This window comes from Schistocerca cancellata, chromosome 1, assembly GCF_023864275.1.
Source record: "Schistocerca cancellata isolate TAMUIC-IGC-003103 chromosome 1, iqSchCanc2.1, whole genome shotgun sequence".
NCBI lineage: Eukaryota > Metazoa > Arthropoda > Insecta > Orthoptera > Acrididae > Schistocerca > Schistocerca cancellata.
The window spans coordinates 375,219,217-375,240,079 of NC_064626.1; the positions used below are offsets into that span (position 1 = coordinate 375,219,217).

Here is a 20,863-nt window from a genome sequence, read left to right on the forward strand (position 1 = left end):
TGTTAATTATGATCTTAATTATATATGCTGTTAAGAAATAATTACCGGCGGGTGTGGCCGAGCGGTTCTAGGCGCTTCAGTCTGGAACCGCGCGACCGCTACGGTCGTAGGTCCGAGTCCTGCCTCGGGCATGAATGTGAGTGATATCCTTAGGTTAGTTAGGTTTAAGTTCTAGGGGACTGATGACCTCAGATGTTAAACCGCATAGTGCTCAGAGCCATTTTTTGAAGAATTAATTGTTTGCCCGTGTGCATCTGTAACTGAAATTGATGAATATTAATGACAACCAAGTTTTGAGCAATACTGTCCGGGATTCAAACCTGAAACCAGCAAAGTTAATTATAAAAGGGAAGCTTTTAAATCATGATTTTTGAAATTCTGAAGTTCTACAAAGTTGGGTTTTACTGCCATTAAGCTGTGTTTTAAAATATGCTCCGGTAAGCTCCGGACACTTGTCGATCTCTTTAAATTTTTAAGAGGTGGAGTCATTCTGCCTGCTTTTCAGTTGTCAATCTTGTCTCTCTCTCTTACTTAAGCTCAAAGACGCTTCTTGTGATGCTCAATGGAGCGGTTTAAAGTGATTTGTTACGTATTTTTTCTAAGTTTTGATTTAATAAATGTGAAAAATATATTATTTGTAACTTAATCAATGGATTCCGTCCTTCCATGCTAATTCCTAGTACCGCCACGAACTTACCAGTCAGTCGTTGCTCTGTGCTCGTTCTCGACTGACCGAAAGTAATTGCGTTACAGGACTGACCGACAAGTAATTGCGTCACAGCCATTGTAGTTACAGGGCACTTGAATAAAATTAGTTGTTTGTTCGACAGAAATTTAATGCAAGTAGTGCCTTTCGTAAGCTACCACCTTTTCTCACTTTTCCGACAAAAGATGGATACCGTGGTAAATTCAGGTTCTTTTGAGGTGATCCACTTACGGAGCAAGTTTTTCAAGATGTTCAAAAGATGTCTTATTCCGGAAGTCCATGCTGCATGGAGCAAAGGAAGTGGTAAACGGAAGAGATGATATCTGGTGGATATGACAGATAGGTTAAGACATCCCATGGAAGTCCCTTCAAGCTTTCATTCACTCTGTCTGCAACATAAGGTTTGGTAAAAATTTGTAAATTTGTGGTAAGATCTTATGAGACAAAACTGTTTAGGTCATCGGTCCCCAGGCTTACACACTACTTAATCTAACTTACGCTAAGGACAACACACATACACCCACCCATGCCCGACGGAGGACTCGAATCTCCGACGGGGAGCGCCGTGACAAGGCGCCATAGACCGCGCGGCTCTGGTTTGGTACTGACATGAAGAAGAGTGACTTTGTTATGTCTCTGGCCTTCTGCTGGCGTTTCTCTTTAAGTGCACGATTCACATTATGTAACTGTGTTTCGTAGCGTTTAGTATCCACCGTTTGACCCGGTTGCAGCAACTCAAAGCGCACCACACTACACCGACCAGGGCGCATATAGTCGCTTAGCTCAAAATCGACTGTGACGGTACAGTCCCCAAGAAGGCACCTTATAAACTTTGGAGGCAGACCCTGCCAGGCCGAAAGCGCGGAGCTCGTGATGCCCGTGTGACAGTCGTCGGCACGCAAATTCACGTTTGACATATAAGAGGGGGCGGTGACATGCCACGTGGTGGGTGAGCGTGGCCGCCAACTGTGGCAACATGTTTGCAGTTCGGCCGCTAGATGTCGGCGCTCTTTCAGCTCTGCTATTGCAGCGGACACCACGTATGAGAAATTCCGATGCTAACACACGACTGACTCACTCTGAAAGCATGTGGCCGGTATTTACAGTGCTCGAAAGCCGTTGGGAAGAAAAGTGGTGGAAAGGGCCGGCATGAGAAACTAAAGGGTCTTGTTAAAGGCTGAAAAATTGGATACGTTCTAATAAAATGTGAACCCAGTAAGAAACTGGGAAGCCAGTACCACAGCAATAAAGCGAAAGTTATAAGGAGCACTAAGGTATAATTGCGCCCTCAGAGAGTTGATTAGTTTTTAACTTATTCCATGTTAAACAACTTATAAACTGTACGAACTTTACAAAATTGTAACTCGATGACACCACACCGATTTTCATAAAAAAAAGTATCAATGGATTGGTCTCATAGAGACATATCAGAGAAGTAAACCTAAATTGTGATAAATATTAACATTTCTGAACTGTGAACCGGAATGGGTATTCAGCGCTAAAAAATTGGCAAATTTAGCCACAAGATTATTTTATATCATAAAAGTAGAGGCAGCGTTAAAGAATAATAATAGTTAGGAAAGTAGAAATAGGTTCATAATTAATAGTTTATATCTGTTAAAAATAATATCACCAAAAGTAGCGTTTTTCATGTCAGAAGTATAATCTATGCGAAAGCGAGTGTGTGTACTAAAAATCTAATTTGAGCACTGTAAAGCTATTAGAAGTTTGAAACCATTTCATATATAATATTTGTGTGTATAAAACGGTTCAAATGGCTCTAAGCACTATGTGACTTAACATCCGCGGTCATCAGTCACCTAGACTTAGAACTACTTAAACCTAAATAACCTAAGGACATCACACACATCCATGCCCAAGGCAGGATTCGAACCTGCGACCGTAGCAGCAGCGCGGTTCCGGACTAAGCGCCTAGAACCGCTCGACCATAGCGGCCGGCTGTGTATCAAAAGTTTTACATTTTTTACATGATCAAGAAGCAAATATACACCCGGCCGCAATCTTGGCTCAGGCAGATTGGTTTGGATGATATTCACGTAAAATAGACACTTTTGAATGGTGGCGTTAGAGGAATATCCTTTGGGTTCTCTGGGCGCAAAGAGAGATCCCTTATCATTTAGCTACAATATAGCAGGTCAGCAACTGGAAGCAGTTAATTCCATAAATTATCTGGGAGTACGTATTAGGAGTGATTTAAAATGGAATGATTATATAAAGTTGATCGTCGGTAAAGCAGATGCCAGACTGAGATTCATTGGAAGAATCCTAAGGAAATGCAATCAGAAAACAAAGGAAATAGGTTACTGTACGCTTGTTCGCCCACTGCTGGTATACTGCTCAGCAGTGTGGGATCCGTACCAGATACGGTTGATAGAAGAGACAGAGAAGATCCAACGGAGAGCAGCGCGCTTCGTTACAGGATCATTTAGTAATCGCGAAAGCGTTACGGAGATGATAGATAAACTGCAATGGAAGACTCTGCAAGAGAGACGCTCAGTAGCTCGGTACGGGCTTTTGTTGAAGTTTCGAGAACATACCTTCACCGAGGAGTCAAGCAGTATATTGCTCCCTCCTACGTATATCTCGCGAAGAGACCATGAGGATAAAATCAGAGAGATTAGAGCCCACACAGAGGCATACCGACAATCTTTCTTTCCACGAACAATACGAGACTGGAATAGAAGGGAGAACCGATGGAGGTGCTCAGAGTACCCTCGGCCACACACCGTCAGGTGGCTTGCGGAGTATGGACGTAGATGAAGATGTAGATAGAACGAGCAGAAAATAAAACCAGTTTACTCACTGGATAGTCTGACACTGAAACAAAAACTGAACTGCACTGGGCACATCATGAGAAGATACGATTCGCTACAAAAGACCTTACTTCCGGGATAGACCGAGAGGACAAGGAGAAAAGAGCGGCAACGGATGAGATGGATCGATGGCATCATGGATTCCAAGCTGAAAAGTCTGCAGTAGATAGTGCAGGACAGAAGAAACTTTAGTTCATGTTGGCAAACAGAGTCAGAATCGGCTCAACTATAGAACGAGAGAGAGAGAGAGAGAGACAGAGACTGACTTTTTGGCGCCCGGAGCGGCGAAATATTACTGAAAGTAGTCGGATACATATTCTGGGGCCCAGTCATGAGACTTAAATAGTAAATTAAATTTTTGTTTTATGCCTCTTAAAACTGTAGTTCATCTGAGAAACTATGAAATCTTGAATTCAGGGGATCGGAATTCAATCTTCAGACAGCCAGCCACAGAAGTCTTGCACACCTCTATATTTATATTGCCCGTAAATGTACTGTATGTCATTTAACTAACGTAAATTAGCTTCTCAAGCTGAAGAGCGTAAGGTATTTATCATATAATTAGCTTCCCCAATGTAGGGCTAACTGCAAATTTCACGGTCAAAAATGGTGAACATTATTTCTACGCAGCCGCGCTACTCCCAAATCAAGGTGGACAATACGAGGGGGGACCCAAAAGAAACCGGACTCCGAGGGCGCTGCCTCTCGTAGATGTAGTGCACGGTTCTCACGCTAGATGGTGTTAGTAGAGACCTTCATGAAACAGCTGTGCAGACGGCGTCAGTGTAGAGCTGAACGTGCAAGTGTGGTATTGTGTTTCTCTGACTGTTGGCGGGTTACCTCTGCGAAGGAAGTCGTTATGGCAACTTTAAAAGAACAAAGAGTGTGTGTGAAATTTTGTTTCCTGCTTAAAAAAAACTGCAACGGAGACACACCAAATGCTTCATAAAGCTTTCCAGGAGGACGCTATGAGTCGCACACAGGTTTTCGAGTGGTCTGGGCGCTTTAAACGTGGTAAGATGTGTGTTGAAGACCAAGCTCGTTCTGGACGCCCTACAACATCGCGAAATGAGGAGAACATTGAAAAGGTCCGCCAAAAGATCAACGAGGATCGTCGCCAAACGATCGACCAAATTTCAGCAGAGACAGGAATCAGCTGGAGCTCGTGCCAGCGGATTTTCAGTGAGGATTTGCACATGAGACGTGTTGCTGCTATTTCTTTCCGCGCCTTCTCACACAGGAGCAAAAAACCATCCGCATGAATGTGCGTCAGAACTTGAAAACAGAGATTGCACATGATCCAAACTTTTTGAACAAAGTCACTACAGGGGATGAGAGTTGGTGTTACGGGTATGACCCAGAAACCAAGCAATCGTCAAGCCAGTGGAGGACTCCCAACTCTCCCAGACCCAAAAAAGCAAGGCAGGTGAGGTCAAATGTGAAGACGATGATCATTGTCTTTTTTTATGTTCGTGGAATTGTGCATCGGGAATTCGTACCCCCTGGCCAGACTGTTAACCAGCACTTTTAAGGCGTCTGCGAGAGGATGTGAGGAGGAAACGCCTGGAACTTTGGCAATAAGGTGACTGGTTTCTGCGTCACGACAACGCTCCAGCACACACGGCCTTACGAGTGACCCACTATTTGGCATCTCAGAGGTGGTCTATCGTTCCCCAAGTTCCGTATTCGCCGGACCTAGCCCGGTGTGACTTTTTCCTGTTTCCACGAATGAAAAAAACGCTTAAAGGGGAGCGTTATGAGGATGTGGAGGCGGTAAAAACAGCTTCGCAAAGAGCACTGGACAGTATCAAACTTGAAGAGTTCCAAACATTCTTCCAACAGTGGGAAAAGAGACTTGACAAGTGCATCACATGTACTGGAGAGTATTTTGAAGGTGACTGAAGTAATTTCGTAAAAAGGTTCATCAACAAATATGTTATGACAACAATCCGGTTTGTTTTGGGTCCCCCCTCGTATACCCACAACTGACGTTGCCGACTACAGCCCTACCGAGCGAGGTGGCGCAGTGGTTAGACACTGGACTCGCATTCGGGAGGACGACGGTTCGATCCCGCGTCCGGCCATCCTGATTTAGGTTTTCCGTGATTTCCCTAAATCACTCCAGGCAAATGCCGGGATGGTTCCTCTGAAAGGGCACGGCCGACTTCCTTCCCCATCCTTCCCTAATTCGATGAGACCGATGACCACGCTGTCTGGTCTCCTTCCCCAAAACAACCAACAACCGACTACAGCCCTATACACGGCCTCCTCCTGTACACAAACAGCTGCGCCACTCAGCACGGCAGCAAGTGTTCCTTAAGCACTCCGCGGGGTTGCCTACAGTGGCCTGTCCAAGGCGCTCTACGGCCGCACGCCAGATAGCTTCTCCCCACTCCAGCCTCTGCCCCCCGCCCCTACTCTTCTCTCGCATCCACCAACCCACAACTCGCCATCAGCCACCCACGCCACACCACTGCTGATGAGCAGCGCGTTTCGGAGAGACCGTACGGCGTAGCCGGGCAGCCGGCCGCATCGGCTCTCCGTTGGCGGCCGAATTGGATAGCGGCGCGTCGCCATGGCAACCCGCTCGGCACCCCTGTGTACCTCGCCCTGGGGACTGCCGCCGACGCTCTCGCGAGCACAATACTCTGGTCGTCGTCGGTCACACTATTCTTCTCCGCGAAAGCAAGGAAAGAAAAGTTTTCAATTAAAACTGTGACACGCGTACATCACAATGTCTTTTGCCCATTAAGCAGATCCATCGCTAAAAGTTCAGTATTCTCCACTCCTACCCCTTTCCGCGATTCTTTTCGTACCTGCGTATGATGACTTTATCATGACGTTGTCAATTAACTGGTGTTTCCTTCCAAGTCTGGGCATCTCTTCAGTCGTCATTCCTTCTAATGCAAGCTTCATTATGGGGTCTCTTCTCATCCAATGTCCTAGATAATTTCTTTTCCCCTTCTTAAATGTTTTCATTATTTGGGCTTTCTCTGTCACTCTTTATAACAACACCTCATTCCCTGCTTTACGTGCCCATTTTACACATTCCATTCTTCTCCAGATCCAAACCTCGATAGCCTCTACCCATTTCTTCTCTTTTCGCCACAGTGTCTATGTTTCGTCACCAGTCAGGACACCACTCCATAGAAAATACTTCACTTATCTTTTCCTTAACTGTTTATTTAATAAAACACAGAAAATATGTTGTAAGTAGGCTGTTTAGGTTTTTATGTATGAAAATCACTGGCTGTGCTGTGTGCAGTCTGTGACTGGTTAGCATTGTTGTAATATTCGCTATTGTAGTGTTGGCCAGTTGGAGGTGAGCCGCCAGCAGTGGTGGATGTGGGGATAGAAATGGCGGAGTTTTGAGAGCGGATGATCTGGACGTGTGTCCATCAGAGACAGTAAATTTGTAAGACTGAATGTCAGCAACTGATATATATATTATGACTTTTGAACACTATTAAGGTAAATACATTGTTTGTTCTTTATCAAAATCTTTCATTTGCTAACTACGCCTATCAGTAGTTAGTCCCTTCAGTAGTTAGAATCTTTTATTTAGCTAGCAGTATTGGCGCTCGCTGTACTGCAGTAGTTCGAGTAACGAAGATTTTTGTGAGGTAAGAATTCATGAAAGGTATAGGTTATTGTTAGTCAGGGCCATTCTTTTGTAGGGATTTTCGAAAGTCAAATTGCGTTGCGCTAAAAATATTGTGTGTCAGTTTAGTGTTGATCAGAATAAGTAAAGAGAGTAATGTCTGAGTACGTTCAGTTTTGCTCAGATGTCTGAAAAGCAAATAATGTAATAGGTTTATCAGCACAGTAATTCATTGATTTTTCTAAGGGGACGTTTCAATGTCTCCACCTATAAAACATTTCTTTTGCAATCCCGTCAATGTTTTTATTTCTCGACTACCACAAAACGACGTTACGGATTCTTACCCGCAGAGTATTTTTTCCAGACAGCAAGTAATATGTGAAGAAATTTTCGTTGAGATGGATCCTGGAGTTTAGGACTTTTTAACCGTGGCTTTGCCAGCGTACACGCACGTCACATATATTTCACATATTTCAAGTATATTACCACAGGCAACACAGCTGTATCCTCAGTGAGCGGCTGTATCTCTAGCGAATTTCGCCCTGCAGTTTCAATTTCACGCATCTCAAAGTTTATGGTGTCATGTCTCCTGACCTACGTGTCTTTACAATGAAATAATTTTGCAAAGAAGTAATAAATTGAAACGGCATTCCTGATGCGGCAGTTCCACTGCATGAACAGCGAAATTGTAGTAAGCGATAAACTTTTTTTCCTTTCATCATTCTGTAGGAGGGGGGCGTGGGGCGTTAGCGAGATAAAATCACGGGTTTAGGAGAAGATATGGAACACACAAACACACATTCTTATGATATGTATTTATGTTTGGATTAAGCCTTCCAATCAGTCAGAATCATGACAGAACGTAAGCATTTTCAGCGGTCATTTCCATCTCCGTTTGTTGCGCATCTGTAAAGCTCTTCAAATGGTTCAAATGGCTCTGAGCACTATGGGACTTAACAGCTAAGGTCATCAGTCCCCTAGAACTTAGAACTACTTAAACCTAACTAACCTAAGGGCAGCACACACATCCATACCCCAGGCAGGATTCGAACCTGCGACCGTAACGATCGCGGTTCCAGACTGAAGCGACTAGAACCGCTCGGCCACATCGGCCGGCGTAAAGTTCTTCATTTTGGCGGAATTTTTCTGGCAGTTTCTCTACCACAGATGTTGGAAAACATAGTGTGAAACGGGGAAATTATAGCTCTCAAAATCAACATACTCGGTTCGGACCATCACTCATTTAGGAGAATTTGGGAAAGAGTGACCCATTATCTTCAAACCAAATAAAACCCTTTCCCCCTGCAACTGTAAACTGTCCGACGCGAATGCAATATCAAACGGGTCTAGCACACGCGGGCAGCCAGTAAATACGTTGCAACAGGTAATTCGCAATTTCTTGACCACTTGTTCAATATCACCATTGAGGTCGAAACAATAAATAAAACATATGAAGCAGGTCGCATTACTGGAAAATGCTGCAGCGCTATGAATGTCCAGCTGCAGTGCGGTACTAATGGAGTCAAAACTACAAATACGAAAAACATCAGCCAGATGCATAATGCAAGCCACAAGCTACATTACTTCTAAAGTAAAAGCATGGTGTCCCCTGTCGTTCCATGTGTTTGCTATGCGCTCGCCGTATTGGCGGGACACTGGTCCATCTGTTCGCTAGTCGGATCACGTCTTGCTAGGGTGGCAGACACACTGGCTGCGGTTCCGCTGGAACCGAGTCTGCGCAGCATCCACCTGCCAGCAAATTTCATTCCTCCTGCCAAGACTCTCAGAAGCTCTCTTGCGTTGCTTTTATTGGACTGCCACCTCCGGGAGCAACGGTACAGTAGGGCGGGTCGCAAGTCTTGCATAGGTAACTCACACGGTAGCATTACCGTCCGCAAAACGCAATGATGCGGGTTCGAGTCTCGGTCTGATTCACAAATTAAATCTGTTGTGTCGTTTCGCACTAGCGGACGCTCTGTTGTAGACTGAAAGATTCAATCTGGAAAAGTTTTACTCGTGCAACCAGATTAATCAACAGACAACCTCGTAAGTACAGGAGGTGGGATCGAGCGCGGTCGCGCAGTGGTTGTTAGCAAAGTGGCCTCGCAATCGGGAGGACGACGGTTCAATCACGCGTCCGGCAATCCTGATTTAGGTTTTCCTTGATTTCCCTAAATCGCTTCAGACAATGTCGGGATGGCACCTTTGAAAGGGCACAGCCGACTCCTTTACCGATCCTTCCCTAATCCGATGAGACCGATGATCTCGCTGTTTGCTCCATTCCCCGGAATCAACCAACCAACCAACCAAGAGGAGGTGGGAAAAAATATGGAAACACAACGTATTTCCATGCCTAATACGGTGCAAGAAAACCGTTGGTATTCAAAACACCATCCAATATTCTCGTAATAGACAAATACAAGTCTTGTATGGTTTTATCTACATAGTTTTCAAGGCAATCATATATCATTCTTCCCTCAAAAATTCTGACAAGTTCAGGTATCGCTTACGGAGATGGATAACGATCAAGCGCCCTTCTCCCCAAAGTAGACCACATTTGCTCACTAGTATTGAGATCTGGTCACTTTTTAAATAGGCTGTTTATGTTTTCTTATTGGCAACGTTACGTAGCGCTCTGTATGAAAATCACTGGCTGTGCTGTGTGCAGTCTGTGGCTAGTTTGCATTGTTGTCTGCCATTGTAGTGTTGGGCAGCTGGAAGTTAACAGCGCGTAGCGCTGTTTAGTTGGAGGTGAGCCGCCAGCAGTGGTGGATGTGGGGAGAGAGATGGCGGAATTTTGAGAGCGGACGATCTGGACGTGTGTCCATCAGAGACAGTACATTTGTAAGACTGGATGTCATGAAATGCTATATATATTATGACTTTTGAATACTATTAAGGTAAATACATTGCTTGTTCTCTATCAAAATCTTTCATTTGCTAGTTAGCAAGTTAGTTTGATAGAGAACAAGTCATAATATATATAGCATTTCTTACGAATTTACTGTCTCTGATGGACACACGTCCAAATCATCCGCTCTCGAAATTCCGCCATCTCTCTCCCCACATCCACCACTGCTGGCGGCTCACCTCCAACTGCACAGCGCTACGCGCTGTTAACATCCAGCTCCCCAACACTACAATGGCAGACAACAATGCAAACTAGCCACAGACTGCACACAGCACAGCCAGTGATTTTCATACATAGCGCTACGTAACGTTGCCAATAAGAAAACATAAACAACCTACTTACAACTTTGATGACCAGTGGAGATGCAACAATTCACCCTTGCGGTCACACAACAAATCCTGGACGATGGAACCTGTGTGAACGACGGCTGTGTCTTCTTGTATTTCCATTGGTGAACCTTTATTGTTCTATGCGACGGACCTGATTAGCCAACATTGTCACATCCTTGGTAGTAATGTGACATTGTAGACTACCCGAAACCCCTCAATGTCTCACTCTTGGGCCGTAAACTCGCCCGTAAGTTGGAAACAAAGTGAAACAAGTGTCACCTTCCATATGATCTTCTATTGCTTCAAAGCTCGGTTCTTATGGCTTTAGCACCATGTTTTCCCGCTACGGGTATCTGCACCAAGGACGTGTTGTTTTGGGTTTCCAACTCGCCCCGCAATTTCCTGCCTATGGAGCTCCCTCCGTGTTCTTTCGGTGCTGACAGGATTTGCGTGTGCGACATTCAGTTCGCGCAGTGACTTCTATAGCTGTCGACCACTTATTTCTCCTCACAATTCACTTCAACGACCTCCGTCACGATCACTGAACACACAATTTCGCCCACTTTGTGACTTGTTTCCCAGTAACCGGTGTACATATTTTATATGGAGCCTCTTGAAGCACCATACACTTCGGCTCCTTAGTTACGAGAACAGCCTCATCCGAGCACCAAAAAGTTCTCCACTTTAGAATGCACTTACCTCCTACATAGTGCACTCACAACTACACAGAACACTGTCCACAACTGATACAACATGTTCAGGTCATTTTACAGGTGCCGCTTGTGATCAAATACAACAGCGCAACTTGCAGGCTTAGTTAGCATCTGCGCTTACGTTCAGGCATACATCTCTCGCAGTGAAACTTCCTGGCAGATTAAAACTGTTTGCCGGACCGAGACTGGAACTCGGGACCTTTGCCGTCCGCGGGCAAGTGCTCTACCATCTGAGCGACCCAAGCACGACTCACGCCCCGTCCTCACAGCTTTACTTCCGCCAGTACCACGTCTCTTACTTTCCGAACTTCAGAGAAGCTATCCTGCGAACCTGGAAACATCCCCCAGTCTGTGGCTACGCTATGTCTCCGCATATCCTTCGTTCCAGGAGTGCTAGTTCTGCAAGGATCGCAGGAGAGCTTCTGTGAAGTTTGGAAAGTAGGAGACGAGGTACTGGCGGAAGTAAAGCTGTGAGGAAGGGGCGTGAGTCGTGCTTGGGGAGCTCAGATGGTAGAGCACTTGCCTGCGAAAGGCAAAGGTCCCGAGTTCGAGTCTCGGTCCAGCACGCAGTTTTAATCTGCCAGGAAGTTTCATATCAGCGCCACTCCACTGCAGAACGAAAATCTCAATCTATCGCAGTGATTTCATGTTTTTGTTTAACCCCTGTACGTTCAAGCGATGTCGGTCTGTTGCAGTTCAGTCATTACGTCCACTGCATTTTTTGTATATTTTTAATGGCCGCTTTGTTAGTGGTGGCCAGCCCTGGCAAGTCTGGCTGAGTTGTTTGTGAATAGTTCTGCCCCAAAATTTTCCTCATCACAATGTTTACCTGACTCGAAAAGTATATGTTACGCTTGCAGTAATACAGTGAAAAACGAGTACAATTTTGAGGCTCAAATGTGACTTCTGGAGCTAATGGTGTTTTAAGTATGTGAGCTTAAGGGTGACCGATGATATCTCATAGGTTTCCCCTGATCTTTTTAACTAGCAAGGAGAAAAGGGTGTATAACTGACTCCAAAGATTTTATTACTGAACAGAGTTTGACAAAAGCTGAAGACGATGGATCGTTTGGTTATATGGAAGATCAGGGAGCGGTATCAAAGTTGGTACAAACGCATGGCCTTCTAGAAGCTGAAGCGGATGATAGCAGTATCAGGTTAGAGTAGGAGTAGGCGCACTTACATACAAAGTGGTCCAGGCGGCGGGCAGGGACAGCCCAGAAGGTAAGACATTTCATGTTGTGGTGACTGCTGGGAGAAGCCACGGCCACTTTACAACAGCGAGGCCAGCAATCCCGGGCATCTAAGCTGTCCGATGAATCCTCTCATAGTCAAGTATATGTGGCTGGCAGCATGCCGGAGATATTCATCCCATCTGTCTCCTCGCGGATATCTCAGTCTAGTTTGGCAAAGGAGATCGTCCCCACGAGTAATGACAGGAGAAGTGCAACACATAATGAAGTCGAGAGCAGACACAGCGACAAAATGTACAACTGGATTAGTTCGACGAGTACTTAAACGAAATGTGCGAAGTCAACCTTCACACGGCAGATGGAGCGCGTCATCAAATGGAACAATTTTGACGGCAGAATGAAAAGCTGAAGTGGGCATATGTGGCACTAGGGAGACGCTTGGCACAGGTGGGCGAATGTGCAGCATCTAAAGTACAGGGTTATTACAAATGATTGAAGCGATTTGACAGCTCTACAATAACTTTATTATTTGAGATATTTTCACAATGCTTTGCACACACATACAAAAACTCAAAAAGCTTTTTTAGGCATTCACAAATGTTCGATATGTGCCCCTTTAGTGATTCGGCAGACATCAAGCCGATAATCAAGTTCCTCCCACACTCGGCGCAGCATGTCCCCATCAATGAGTTCGAAAGCATCGTTGATGCGAGCTCGCAGTTCTGGCACGTTTCTTGGTAGAGGAGGTTTAAACACTGAATCTTTCACATAACCTCACAGAAAGAAATCGCATGGGGTTAAGTCGGGAGAGCGTGGGGCCATGACATGAATTGCTGATCATGATCTCCACCATGACCGATCCATCGGTTTTCCAATCTCCTGTTTAAGAAATGCCGAATATCATGATGGAAGTGCGGTGGAGCACCATCCTGTTGAAAGATGAAGTCGGCGCTGTCTGTCTCCAGTTGTGGCATGAGCCAATTTTCCGCGGGCTACGCGTGAAACTTACCCGCATGCGTTCCACCGTTTCTTCGCTCACTGCAGGCCGACCCGTACATTTCCCCTTACAGAGGCATCCAGAAGCTTTAAACCGCGCATACCATCGCCGAATGGAGTTAGCAGTTGGTGGATCTTTGTTGAACTTCGTCCTGAAGTGTCGTTGCACTGTTATGACTGACTGATGTGAGTGCATTTCAAGCACGACATACGCTTTCTCGGCTCCTGTCGACATTTTGTCTCACTGCGCTCTCGAGCGCTCTGACGGCAGAAACCTGAAGTGCGGCTTCAGCCGAACAAAACTTTATGAGTTTTTCTACGTATCTGTAGTGTGTCGTGACCATATGTCAATGAATGGAGCTACAGTGAATTTATGAAATCGCTTCAGTCATTTATAATAGCCCTGTATACGACGTGTTGAAAACGTAAATCCCTGAAGGGGACGGAACAGTGGCAGTCACTGGCTAATACTAACCAACAGGCACTCTAACCGCTATGGACTAGGAGGGAGTGCTGGTCAAATGCCTACATCCCACTCCATGCTGCTAACAACACACTAGTTTACATGTTGTCGTGTCAAAATAACTTCCTGTAACTCACTTCTTGAAAATTACTTAAACAACATTATTTCTGTGACCACTTTACGTATGTCTTTGTAACTATGCTCTGTCACGAAAAGGGAACGCCGAAGGTTCCTTGGTAACAGCACGTGAATTTCCCACACATATCAACGTATGACTTGAAATGATTGAAATAATAGCTACTGTTCTTATGAAAAGAAACACACTTTCAGCGTCATGATTATCGGATGCAGTATCCGTCTGTTGAATCGATTCTGTTTCATCGTAAGCCCGTCGTTTATCTGGTTTAGGTGTATGAACAGAAATTGTGTATAAATGGATTTTACATTTTTTATTACTTCACTGATCACTATGTAATATTGTATTCATTTCTTTTGGTGCCTCAACTTTAACTAATTTTATGCTGGTATTCTCATATCAGTTCGATGCAAACTTTCCGTACATGGATGCCTCGGAGTGAGAGAACGCTGCGGTAACATTTCGGAAGTTACACGCAGTAGAAACGGAGTGTTTCAACTAAGTGTGGCAAATTATGGAGATGCCTTACATTTTAACCCACTGTTTAGCGTTTGGGACGAAGTAAGAGATTTTTATAATAATCGGTACTGGTGGAATCGCGGAAATATGTGACTAATACAGTAGAAGCTACTACGTTACAATGGACAGCGGATGTTCAACACAAAAGAAACGTACCTCGAGTGCTCCCAAAGAAGCTTAACGTTCTTTATATACCGGCTGGTTATAATTAAAGTGCAGCGACTCACAGAGGTCCAGTGTGGGCCGTAACTACCATATGGCAGCGAAACTTTATTGGTAATCTTATGAGTTGTTGTGGGACCGATTTAGGCTGGAAAAAATTAGTTCCAGTTTTGGCCACCAGGTGAAAATCTGTCACTGTACACCATCTCGTTGACGCATCTGGCGGTCATATTTGACAAGTTGTGTAAGCGGCAGTTAACAATAAAATCAATGTTATGCCTGTCTCGCTTGTCTGCCCTTCTCTGCCCACGTCCTCTTCCTAATCCATTACATACGGGAACATTTATGTATGTTCCTTCTTACATTCACGGCGCCAGATTTGCACCTGGTGGCCAAAATTGGAACTAAGGTTTTTTCTAGCGTAAATCGGTCCGGTATTACAGTACCTACCAAGTTTCTCTGCCACAGGGTAATTACAGCCGACACTACACCTCTGTGAGTAGCTGCAGTTCATTGTTAACAACCCAGGACATAGGTGATTTATGAGAAAGGATCAGCTTCCCAGTAAGATTGATCGCTGATAATGTTGTTTTGTACAGGAAAGTATCATCATAGGATTATCGTAAAGAACTGTACAAAGATATGGACGAAATTTCCACTTGATATAATGAATGGAGCTCTATTTGAATGTGGATAAATGTAAGGTAATGCCTAAAATAAAGAGAAAGAATTGTATAGTATCTGATTACAACATTGGTTGTAAACATCTTGAGCACGTCACATCGAGTAAATATTTATGGACAATATTAGAAGCAATCTAAAATATGTTCATCACATAAAATAATATTAGGGACCGAAATGGAACACATAGATTTGTTGGAAGGTTCCTGGGAGAGTGAGATGCATCTGTAAAGTAAATCGCGTAGAAGACACTAGTGTTACTGAGTCTAGAGTACTATTCGAGTATATGGAGTGCTTACCACGTAAGTGTGACAAGAAACACCGGACTAATCCAGAGGCCGGCCGGCGTGGCCGTGCGGTTCTAGGCGCTTCAGTCTGGAACCGCGTGACCGCTACGGTCGCAGGTTCGAACCCTGCCTCGGGCACGAATGTGTGTGATGTCCTTAGGTTAGTTAGGTTTAAGTAGTTATAAGTTCTATGGGACTGATGAGCTCAGATGTTAAGTCCCATAATGCTCAGAGCCATTTGAACCATTAGAACTAATCCAGAGAAGCGCCTTTAGAAACAAAAAAGCTCGGTTTAGTACATATGAAAGATCAAGGGAAATTCTCGGGGAACTTAGATGAGAATTCTTGGGAGGTAGACGCCGTAGTTCTCACAGACTCCTGTTGAGTAAATTTAGAGAGCCTGCTGAAGAATTAAAATGGTTTAAGCCATCATACTGCATACTGCAATTCTACCGGTTTCGGTCTTGGACCATCTTCACGGATGAAGGGTTAAAATGGTTTAAGCCATTATATTGCAATGCAATATCGTGGCTTAAACCATTTCAACCCTTCGTCCGTGAAGATGGTCCAAGACCGAAACTGGTAGAATTTATGTCTAAAATAAGAACAGTGGATGGTTCAAATATGCATTTTATACAAAATTGGCTGTTTTGTATCATTTACTCTCCACCATGCACTGTAAGGTGGCTTCTAGAGAATATACACTGATGGTCCAAAACGTAATGGCCATTGCTGCCGTTGCAGACGCCTGCCGTGGCACGGTGATCTGAGACAAACGGGGAACATTCCAGCGGTGACAGGGGCTGGACATAGGGGACTCCATTGATAAAGCGACTCTGACAAAGAGTAAGTTCTTATGGCTCGGCACCTGGGAAGGAGCATCTCGGAAACGACAAAGCTGTTCAGCTGTTCGCGTGGCACTGTTGTGAATATTTTTGGAGAGTGATGGAAGGACGGTAGAACTATGAGTAAGCTACAAGATGTTGATCGTCCACGCATCAACACGGAATGTGGAATCAGAGAGGTGCTGGATCGGAAAAGCAGGATACGCAGCGTTCTATCGCGGGTCTTACCACAGAGTACAGCGCTGGTGCAGGTATAAGTGTTTCAGATTCCACTGTTCAGCACATATTGTTGAACAGCTAACGTTCCATACGTGTTCCAATGTTGATCCAACGACATCGTCCAATATGGTTGCAGTGTGCACGAATCATCGAGATGAGACCGTGCACCTATCGAAACGTGCTGCCGGATCGAATGACTCACATTTCGCATTACACCAGGTCGACATTCGTTTCCAGATATACTGTGATCCAGGTGAACAACTGCTCGAAACAACCATTGCGCTCATGATGCAGCCCAGTGGGGGCAGTGTCATGCTATGGGGAGACATTCGCTGAGCATTCGTGGTACTTGTGGCAGTAATCGAAGTCACCACGACAAATGTCGACTACATGAGCATTATTCGGGATCAGATACTTCCCTTCATACTTTATATCTTCTTCTGTGACGATGGCAGCAGGAAACTGTCCATGTCACAAGGACACCAACGTCCTGCAGTGGCTCCACGTACATGACGATGAACTTATCAAAGTGTCTTAGCCATGAAATTCGACTTATCAGAACCTTATGTCTGGGCTCCAGCGCCACTCACACGTACTAAAGGCCCATTATTTATGGAAATGCCTGAGCTGAGTGTGGACATCTGGTGCCTCAAAGCTCCGAAAACGTACGAAGGAACTGTAGAATCCATACCACCCAAAATCGCTTTTGTAGTGTGTTCCAGTGACGGGAGAACATACACTACTGGCCATTAAAATTGCTACACCACGAAGATGACGTGCTACAGACGCGAAATTTAAACGACAGGAAGAAGATGCTGTCATATGCAAATGATTAGCTTTTCAGAGCATTCACCCACGGTTGGCGCCGGTGGCGACACCTACAACGTGCTGACACGAGGAAAGTTTCCAACCGATTTCTCATACACAAACAGCAGTTGACCGGCGTTGTCTGGTGAAACGTTGTTGTGATGCCTCGTGTAAGGTGGAGAAATGCGTACCATCACGTTTCCGACTTTGATAAAGGTCGGATTGTAGCCTATCGCGATTGCAGTTTATCGTTTCGCGACATAGCTGCTCGCGTTGGTTGAGATCAAATGGCTCTGAGCACTATGGGACTCAACTGCTGAGGTCATTAGTCCCCTACAACTTAGAACTAGTTAAACCTAACTAACCTAAGGACATCACAAACATCCATGCCCGAGGCAGGATTCGAACCTGCGACCGTAGCGGGTTGAGATCCAATGACTATTAGCAGAATATGGAATCAGTGGGTTCAGGAGGATAATACGAAACGCCGTGCTGGATCCCAACGGCCTCGTATCACTAGCAGTCGAGATGACAGGCATCTTATCCGCATGGCTGTAACGGATCGTGCAGCCACGTCTCGATCCCTGAGTCAACAGATGGGGACGTTTGGAAGACAACAACCATCTGCACGAACAGTTCGACGACGTTTGCAGCAGTATGGAGTATCAGCTCGGAGACCATGGCTGCGGTTAGCCTTGACGCCGCATTACAGACAGGAGCGCCTGCGATGGTGTACTCAACGACGAATCTGGGTGCACGAATGACAAAACGTCATTTTTTCGCATGAATCCAGGTTCTGTTTACAGCATCCGTGTTTGGCGACATCTCGGTGAACGCATATTGGAAGCATGTATTCATCATCGCCATACTGGCGTATCACCCGGCGTGATGGTATGGGGTGCCATTGGTTACACCTCTGGGTCACCTCTTGTTCGCATTGACGGCACTTTGAACAGTGGACGTTACATTTCAGTGTGTTACGACCCGTGGCTCTACCCTTCATTCGATCCCTGCGAAACCCTACATTGCAGCAGGATAATGCACGACCGCATGTTGCAGGTCCTGTACGGGCCTTTCTGGACACAGAAAATGTTCGACTGCTGCCCAGGCCAGCACATTCTCCAGATCTCACAGCAATTGAAAACGTGTGGTCAATGGTGGCCGAGCAAGTGGCTCGTCACAATATGCCAGTCACTACTCTTCAGAACTGTGGTATCGTGTTGAAGCTGCAAGGGCAGCTGTACCTGTACACGCCATCCAAGCTCTGTTTGACTCAATGCCCAGGCGTATCAAGGCCGTTATTACGGCCAGAGGTGGTTGTTCTGGGTACTGATTTCTCAGGATGTATGCACCCAAATTGCGTGAAAATGTAATCACATGTCAGTTCTAGTATAGTATATTTGTCCAATGAATACCCGTTTATCATCTGCATTTCTTCTTGGTGTAGCAATTTTAATGCCCAGTAGTGTATTATGCAGGTGGTCACAAGTCGTAATTTTTTGGCTCATCACTACAAGCAGACGTAGCAGTAAGACCCGTAATTGTAAAATCTGTAAAAGCACTTCTGTCATTACCTTCCGCGGAGGCTGAGACCTGACTCGATACTCAAAATGGTCTTGACTGGCCTGTGACTAGCGCTGCAGCCGGCTGGACGCTGGGGGTACTCACATGTGCTTGTGGCAGACGGAGCAGACCCAGTCCGGGGAGCGCTCGAGGTAGTGCCTGCAGGCGCGGCAGACGAGCAGCCGGCAGGCCCTGCAGGGCGCGCCGCGGTTCACGAGGCGGCCCAGCGGCGCGCGGCAGCGGGCGCAGGCGCGGCCAGAGCCCACCAGGCTGGTGGCGGGCGAGCCTCCGGGGGCCGCGGCGCCCGACTCACTGGCCGCCTCGCCCGCGCGCAGCGCGCCGCGCCGACGCAGCTGCTGCAGCTCCGCCTTCAGCCGCCTGCAACAAGCGTTACGGCTCCAGTCATTTTTGGCGAGCGTGTTGCATTCTTGCATCGACACTGACATCTGCTCCCGAATACCACTCACATACTGCTAATGAACTAAAACAACATCAGTCCACTCAAGTTTTATTTATGCATTTATTTCACCTGGCAAGATTGGGGCCTTCAGATCCTCTCTCATACCTAAGCAGACTACCGTAGTAAGTGTACATTACAATTTGTATAACACAACAACAATATATCATCATCATACGATCATGATCAACAGAGATCGTGATGATGAAACTTTGTGTTCTGTCGTACGGCAGGTCGTGTCGTGGGGGAAGCCTCGTCAGAGAGGTCCACCGCATGAGTGTGTAGGGAAGTGATTCCTGTGGTGGTTTACCGTTGCCTTCCACTGGTGATGATGAAATGATAATGAGGACAACACAACACCCAGTCCCTGAGCAGAGAAAAACTCTGACCCAGCCAGGAATCCAACCTGGGCCCCTTGGCGTGACGGACTGCCACGCTGACCACTCAGCTATCGGGGCGGACTCATGATGGTGAACATGATGCTAATTACTACAACAATATGTATGGTCTATATACAGTATATACACCAGTATCTCCTCCTAAACCCTTGGATCGATCTCAACCAAATCTGGCACACAAATAACAAGATTCACAACTATCAGCACTGTTGAGTCCATAACATCCTAGCTCCAATAGGAGTGGTGATATAGGCTGAAACGTTTTTTCTCAGTCCCTGTCATACAGCCTGCCCTGCACAACAGGTGTGTTGCATGGTAATAGTTTCAGCCTAACTTCCCAACCTGCTTTGCAGGGCGGCCTACATGTAAGGGTCAAGAAATTGTTTCATAGCCCCTGATGTGTAGGCTGCCTTGTATGACAAGTGAGTTGCATTGCAGGAGTATTGGCCTGTATTTGTGCTCTGTTTTGCTGCCGTTACGGGCGCAGATGGGTACAGCTGAGAGAAGGTTGAAATGTGTAGAGAAGGGCAATGATAAAGAGAAATGGGGATGGGAGGGCAGTAGGTGGACAGAGAAGGATGAGATGGACAGACTGGAGAGGGGCGAGGTGGCGGCAGACAGACCGAGGAGGAGAGGGAGATGCAGGAGGGATAGTTGGCAGGTGGAGAGGAAGAGAGGGAGGGACGGAGCATGCGGGGAAGAGCAGATGGACCAATAGATGTGGGAGGATGAGATGGACACAGAGAAGGGGCAGGAGTAGATGTGCACTGCATGTGTTGAATGTATGCACAGGCGAAGCTGCAGGCAAAAGGCTAGTAATGAATACATGGAAGTTAAGGAATGTAAGTTCTATTAAAATTGAGTTAAGTAGTTTACTCATTGTATTTGTTGGTATCAAGTGTTGACCCACACATAAAAGTGCTGATCACTCACTATGTGTAATGCAGGTGTGGATATTCAGAACATTGTTGACCATTTCTCTGCTCGATATATCAACAAAACAACGATTCCACAGCTAACTACGGTGGCTCCAATTTGTACGG

At 45.8% G+C, this 20,863-nt stretch overlaps 1 protein-coding gene across 1 annotated transcript in view; it reads right to left on the reverse strand.

Annotated features, from left to right (window-relative positions):
- LOC126176991 (uncharacterized) overlaps nt 1-19,411 on the reverse strand; it is a 506,961-nt gene extending 487,550 nt beyond the window's left edge. The window contains exons 1-2 of the mRNA XM_049924241.1: nt 19,360-19,411; nt 19,071-19,251 (exon numbers count right to left, since the gene is read on the reverse strand). Of these exons, the coding sequence (XP_049780198.1) occupies nt 19,071-19,251; nt 19,360-19,411 (233 nt within the window). The remainder of the gene's footprint in view (nt 1-19,070; nt 19,252-19,359) is intronic.
- Between the last annotated feature and the right edge of the window lie 1,452 nt (nt 19,412-20,863).